The 6,247-nt window shown below is 38.0% G+C and overlaps 1 protein-coding gene across 1 annotated transcript; it reads right to left on the minus strand.

The window, feature by feature from the left end:
• Positions 1-3,998: 3,998 nt before the first annotated feature.
• Positions 3,999-5,138, minus strand: LOC128857376 (serine protease SP24D-like). Its single transcript, XM_054093118.1, has 2 exons — positions 4,881-5,138; positions 3,999-4,821 (listed from the first exon to the last, which is right to left on the minus strand). Exons 1-2 carry the CDS (start codon positions 5,108-5,110, stop codon positions 4,272-4,274), a joined length of 780 nt encoding a protein of 259 aa, XP_053949093.1. The 5' UTR covers positions 5,111-5,138; the 3' UTR covers positions 3,999-4,271.
• Positions 5,139-6,247: the final 1,109 nt, after the last annotated feature.

Genomic DNA, 6,247 nt, shown 5'->3' on the forward strand with positions numbered 1-6,247 from the left:
GTGCAAGTTCAACACGCTGCATGGGTGAGAGCGAACTCGAGAGTGCGAAAAAAGCGCGGAAGCTGTCACCAAAGCAACGAGCTGAGAACTGAGAGCGGAGAGCTTCCAAGCGGTAAGACAATCAAAAGGGAATATATTGCAAAATAAACTAATTAAACTGCAAAGAAGTTGGCAAAGAGAAATGAAGAAACAACGCAAATAAGAGTAGTAAAGCGTAATAATGCAGCAGTGCAGGATAGAAGATATAGAAGTAGTGAAAGCGAAAGTCAGAGTCAAAGTGAAAGTGAAAAGCGAGCAGTTGGCTGCTGTAAAAAGGCATTCTTTCTGCCTCAAAAAGCAGGGAAAGCCCGCAGAAGTGTAAACAATTTGCGCTGAAGCTTTCTTCTTGGCCTGTTTCTTCCACCATTCGCCGCATCAGCGTGAATTTTCTGCTTGTTTTGTTTTTGTTTTTTGTTATGCCTCTCTGTTTTCCTTTTTTAAATCGCTGTATAGATGTGTTTATACATATGTACTCATGCTTGTATATGTATTGTAGTTGTAACGGTGCTCGGGAGCTGTAAAGCAAATCAAAGCAAATTTACAAGTGAATACAAACATAAACATTTTCATACTAAGTAAGCACAACACAGCTGCCCAACGCTGCGTATGAGTGTTTAACACATTCGTACATATCCCGATACACACACATACATGCATACAAATTGCATACACATACAGCAAATGAGAGTAAGTGTTCTTGCTGCGCTGCACCGGGCAACTTGTTATTATGTAAAATGATATGCCGTGCTCGGTGCTCTATGCTGTTGCTATTGCACTGTAAATTGTTGATGACGAAGGTGTCGAGCCAAAGGTCAAAACGCTTAGAATATTTTGCCTGAATGCACACATTGCCGTAAAGCGGCAAACTTTATGGGGCTAAGCACGTAGAAGAGCTGTATGAGAAATAGCGCACACACACATACGCATATATGCAGGCACGGCAAGTCATTGAAATTATTAAATTAGTAAAAATTTATTAAACCAAACTACCAGCTAACTAGAGCCCGTATTTGGCGTATCAGAAAAGTAATGCACCTTTGTAAAATGACGTCAAATAACGCTAACAGCTCCATTATAATAGGAAAATACAGCGCACGCTCAATAAGGGGAACGCTCGAAAGCGTGAACACCCCAAAACGTGAACAGACATTTTTGTGCATTGACTGCTCTAAAACGTGAACAAATCCAAAAAGCTCTATAACATAAACAATAAACGTTACAAGTATTTGAATGTAGTTTACATTGATCTCAAGTAATTATGAAATTGGGGAATCCCCTAATAATAAAATAGGCATTTTATTCGTAATTGCATGTAAGGAGTAAAATATTTGAGATGCGGTTTTGGTTTTGCAAAGAGTGTTTCACCTTATGTTTTCTGGTGAAAACGAGTTCTAAAAAACCCGTGTGCTTGACATTAAAACAAAAGGCTAAAATTCTCGGCTTTTTAAAAAAAGGCTCATCTGTGACTATTTTACCAAAAAAATAGATATAATGTTGCTAAATCAACAATTTGTAACATTAAAGCAAAAAGGCAGGCGATTTTAAAATGCGTAAACAACACGTATTGTGGACCTGGAAATAGAAAAACGCTGCGTTCTTGCATTCTTTATCGTTGGTTTATCCGAATGCGAGATAAAAACTGGCCAGTAAGTGCTCTAATCTTAAGTGAGAAGGCAAAAACACTGCATGCAAAATTTAAAGGAAATGAAGCAAACTTCTTTGCTAGTGATCGATCGCGCCAAGGATTCAAGAAGAGGTGCGGTATTCGTCTTCTTAAAATATCAGGCGAAAAACTGTCTTCGCAACCTCAGCTAGTGGATCCGTTTAAAGAAAAACTTAAAGCTAAAGTGGCCGAAATGGAGTTCAGTTATATAATGCTGATGAGTCGGGGTTATTCTAGACTTTTGTTAGAGAAAATGTACGCGTCAAGTTTGGAGAAGAGAACCCCAAGGGTAAAGTCCGAGAAGCAGCGATTCACGTTTATGCTGTTCAAATGCCACTGGATCTCACAAGCTTAAGCTTTTGGTAATTGGAAAGGCGAAGAATCCACGCTGCTTTAAGAATTTTCAGTGTCCCACCGACCATAAGAGCTCGAAATCCCCTTGGATGACGTCGACTATTTTCAAGCAATGGTTTCATGAGTCATTTATTCCACAGGTGAATATTCCTTTTAAGTTTTGTCCGATTTTTAAGGTTAACGAAGATATCGAGGAGGGTAATGCAGATGACGATCATCAAACATGATGACAGCGTATCAGAGCGAGTGGAGAAAATTAAGCTGACTGAAGCAGTTGAAATTTTCAACAAGGCGTTAATAATTATGAGCTAGCCATGAGACGTCGATCAAAATGATATGAGTGTGCTAAGACCGTTAAGGGAGAAAGCTGTGCTTCAACTTTTAGAAAAACAGAAGATTCAAAAAAGATGACTGATTTTTTTTAAATAAAACCATCGCATGACTTAATTTTCAATTAATATGTAACGAAAACAAGAGTAAAATGTGAATTTAAATGTGAAAAAATATATTTAGTTAGTCTTAGGGCATTCCAAAACGTGAACACTTTTGTTAACGTGAACTGCCTTGGTTTGAATTAGTTCACGTTATCGAGCGTGCGCTTTACCTCTAAGTACCGTTTGGGACCAAACAAGGTTATTTTCAGGGTGACACTTTAAAAGTGACTTTTTCATTCTTTTGCTGCAATGAACTGTTTAAGCTGCAAGGCAAAACTGCCCAGGCAATTTATTTTAATTTTTTTAAAGCGCACAAAATACCTTAGGGGTCTTCTAAACACGAGTAAAATTTTCCAGAGAATCGTTTTTTAGAACATTTTAATCCTCTAGCGACTTTCCATGTTTGGTTTTTGAGTGGTTTCGTGAGCTCAGCGTCAAAGCGACTATTTTACGTAGGAGCTGATGGGTCACAACGGTCACCGAAAATATTTGCCTTAAAATTGTATTGTATTTTCTTGCTTTCCGCTCAGACACACATACACTCGTCGCCCCACAAAATGTATCAATACATTTTTTCGCTTAAATATGCATTTCCACCGTAGTTATGGTAGTTCGAGTCGAAATGATTTAAGTTTTTATTATGAAGTGCTTAAATTGAAGAACAAAATATTGACAAAGCTATTTTAGGAGCTTGCGAGAAATCTGCATAAAAAATGTGCGCTAAATATAAGCAATTCTCTCGTGACAAAAAAATTATTTCTACTTGAGAAAAAGAACGAGTGCCTATTCGCGAGATAGCGAGAAAAGTTGGATGTAGTCATCTAACAGCAAAAAAATCAAATTCGCTGAAAACAAAAATACCCAGTATGATCGTTTGGAGCGGCAAAGTAGCGCTGTAATTAGGAGAAAGACTTCTCCCTGAACAGATAGTGTTCATCGTAGTATTTCTTTAAAGGACCGCTTTAAAAACTCCATGGTAATTCGAAAGGGTCCAGAGGAACAACACAATGCAGCCATAAGTTCAAGAACTCTACGCAGAAGGCTACAGCAGTAACGCTTGAATACAAGGAAACCCGCACAAAAACCACTTTTGCCTCAAAAAAATTAGACTTGTTCTATGGGAAGGGGCAATAACGCACCGTAACTGGCTCTTGGGGCAGTGGAAAATGTCAAACAGATTCCATTTACACTGCAACGGCCATTCACCGTATGTCCGTCGATCTCCAAGTGGACGCTTTAAAGGGAATTGTGTGACGATATTGGTTAAGTATCCTGAAATCCAAATGGTGTGGACGTGGTTTTCTTTCTGTATAGGGGATTTTTTACTATTTGTTGATGGAATGATAAACGCCCAAAAGTAAGGAGAAGCTGTATCCTTCCTTCTCGTTGGAGAAAAACAATATGTGTATTCTTCAGAGCTCATCTTTCGGGAGGACTCCGCGTCACTTACCAATTTAGTTTTTATAGCACAGACCAAATTCCAAGGCAGAACTGAGAAAAGTGTAAAATACCGTTTGGTTATAGAAATGTATTTAGGTCCCTATTTTACATTTGCTTTTGTTGAAGGTCATTAATATCATTTTCTTTTGGTCATTACTACTTCCATTACCATTACCATTACTCTTTAAGTTGTCATTACAGTTGCCATTACATTTTGTATTAATTTAATTAATTTCATTTTCTTAAATTAAGATTTCCGTTTCCGATTCACAACTAACTCGAGTTGGGTTTTTAATAAAATATATTAATATACCCTATTACATTATTATACAAATACCCTATTAACACACATCTTCTTTAGAAGTAGTTTCAATCAACCAATCTCTGAAGAATTTCACCTTTGAGTAGCCATCTGGTACATCAGTACCACAATAACCTGTTTGGAAACTTGCAATGCCAATTAACGTGCCTCTGTAAACGGCGGGACCACCTTCATCACCGTCGCAAATACCATTTCCGTACCCCTTACTAAGGCACAGAATTCCAGATTTAGATGTATCATAACCAATAGCTCGGGTGCAATCAGCATCACTTATGGTTTTCACAAATTTATTGTACAATAGTTCCGATGAGAGTGGATCGCCTTCATTTGTGCGTCCCCAACCGGAAATGGTAATTAGTGAGCCTATGGGCGCCTCAAGAGCAGCAAGAGTTATCGGTTGTATGAGATCGTTGAGTTGGAGCGATGCGTTGAGTTTAAGTAAGGCAATGTCATTGTCGAAGTTAGCAGTTATGTTAGGATGTGGAATCACTTTCACCACATCCTTAATAACACGGTCTGCAGTACGATTTGTGGTACCGGCTAGAATTGTAAGGTATGCTGGCGCAACACTGGAACAAAGTTCGATTTAAGGTTGTACACCAGTTTTATATAGTGAGCTTTATTTTACCTGTAAACGCAGTGTGCGGCAGTTACCACAAAGTCTTCAGAAATTATTGTGCCACCACAGGTATGCCTTCCTCCTACGCGCACCGATACCTGATATGGGAATTGACCACTGGCTGCGGTTCGACCACCTACTATGCGTGGTGCAATGTCTATGCCGATAGTCCCTTGTATGGCTTGAGAAACCAGACAAACGAGGATTAGAAGCTTTGCGAAGTAAGCCAGATACTCCATTTTTGCTTAGATATTCACTCAAAATACTTTGACTGTTTATTGCCAGCGACTACTGAGTTTATATATGATTTGGAAAGGTTCAAGCGAGACGTTACGCAAGCGAAAAGTTCATTAAGCTCATTAAGAAGTGATTAGGGTAAGCTTAGAGATTTTTGAGTTGAAAGTGGTTATCTATGTAAATTTCTCTGATTGTCTACAGTTTTGAAAATTAGAGTTTACATTAGTTTTAAATTTTGAGTAGAGTAGTGCAATTTAAATCGTCTCGTTTTCCCAGTCTAATTAAATTCGTCTAATTCCATGAGTAATGAAGCGACGTACAAATTATGAGATAACACAGGGGTACCGAGAAAGCCGTTCTGGATACATATGGTCGTTATTATTGATATAATTTGGTAGTAATTTAGTTAAACGAAACTCAGCAAATTTGCGAGAATTTCGACTTTAAATATTATTTGAGAAAAATCTATTTTTTTAATGATGTGAACTGCGAAACTTTTACTTGCAAGTTCAAGCAGCCAGTTTTGAGTGTCAGGGCTTGGCTGAAATTTCAGTGACGACTCTTATTAATTGTAAAACCATTGCTCTAAAAATAGAAAATAAACCGGACCCTTGAACCAACAGTAAAAACACTGGACGTGCAAGAAAAAAAAAGGAAAAAAAATATTTTTAAATAATATTTGAATTCGTAAATCTCGAATACGGTGAAATTTAGGATGTCATGTCATATAACCAAATTAATACGAAACGATCTTAGTACCAATCTCTTTACGTATCTAGAATGACCTTCCCGTTACCTCTTCATACATAAAAGCGCGCCTTGAGCATTCCAATAAACTTCCATTTATTAGATTTACAACTAGTGAGTAGCTAAACTTAGATCTCAGTGGATACCGTGAGGCGATATGGTTCTCAGACTTAGTAGAAAATACATTCACATGTTAGGCGGGTCACTGATTAGCAGTCACGCAACCGACTGAGTTTTCTCAGCATCGATTTCGCTAATTAAACACAACGCCGACATTAGAAGGCGACATCGGTGCACGTTTTCTGTTGTCTCATCAAACAGAGATTTAGCCTGCGGTAATTGTATTTTCAAAAGCTTCTGCGTAGCTAGGATTAGAAACAGAATATAGGGAA

The sequence above is a fragment of the Anastrepha ludens genome, chromosome 3, assembly GCF_028408465.1.
Source record: "Anastrepha ludens isolate Willacy chromosome 3, idAnaLude1.1, whole genome shotgun sequence".
Lineage (NCBI taxonomy): Eukaryota > Metazoa > Arthropoda > Insecta > Diptera > Tephritidae > Anastrepha > Anastrepha ludens.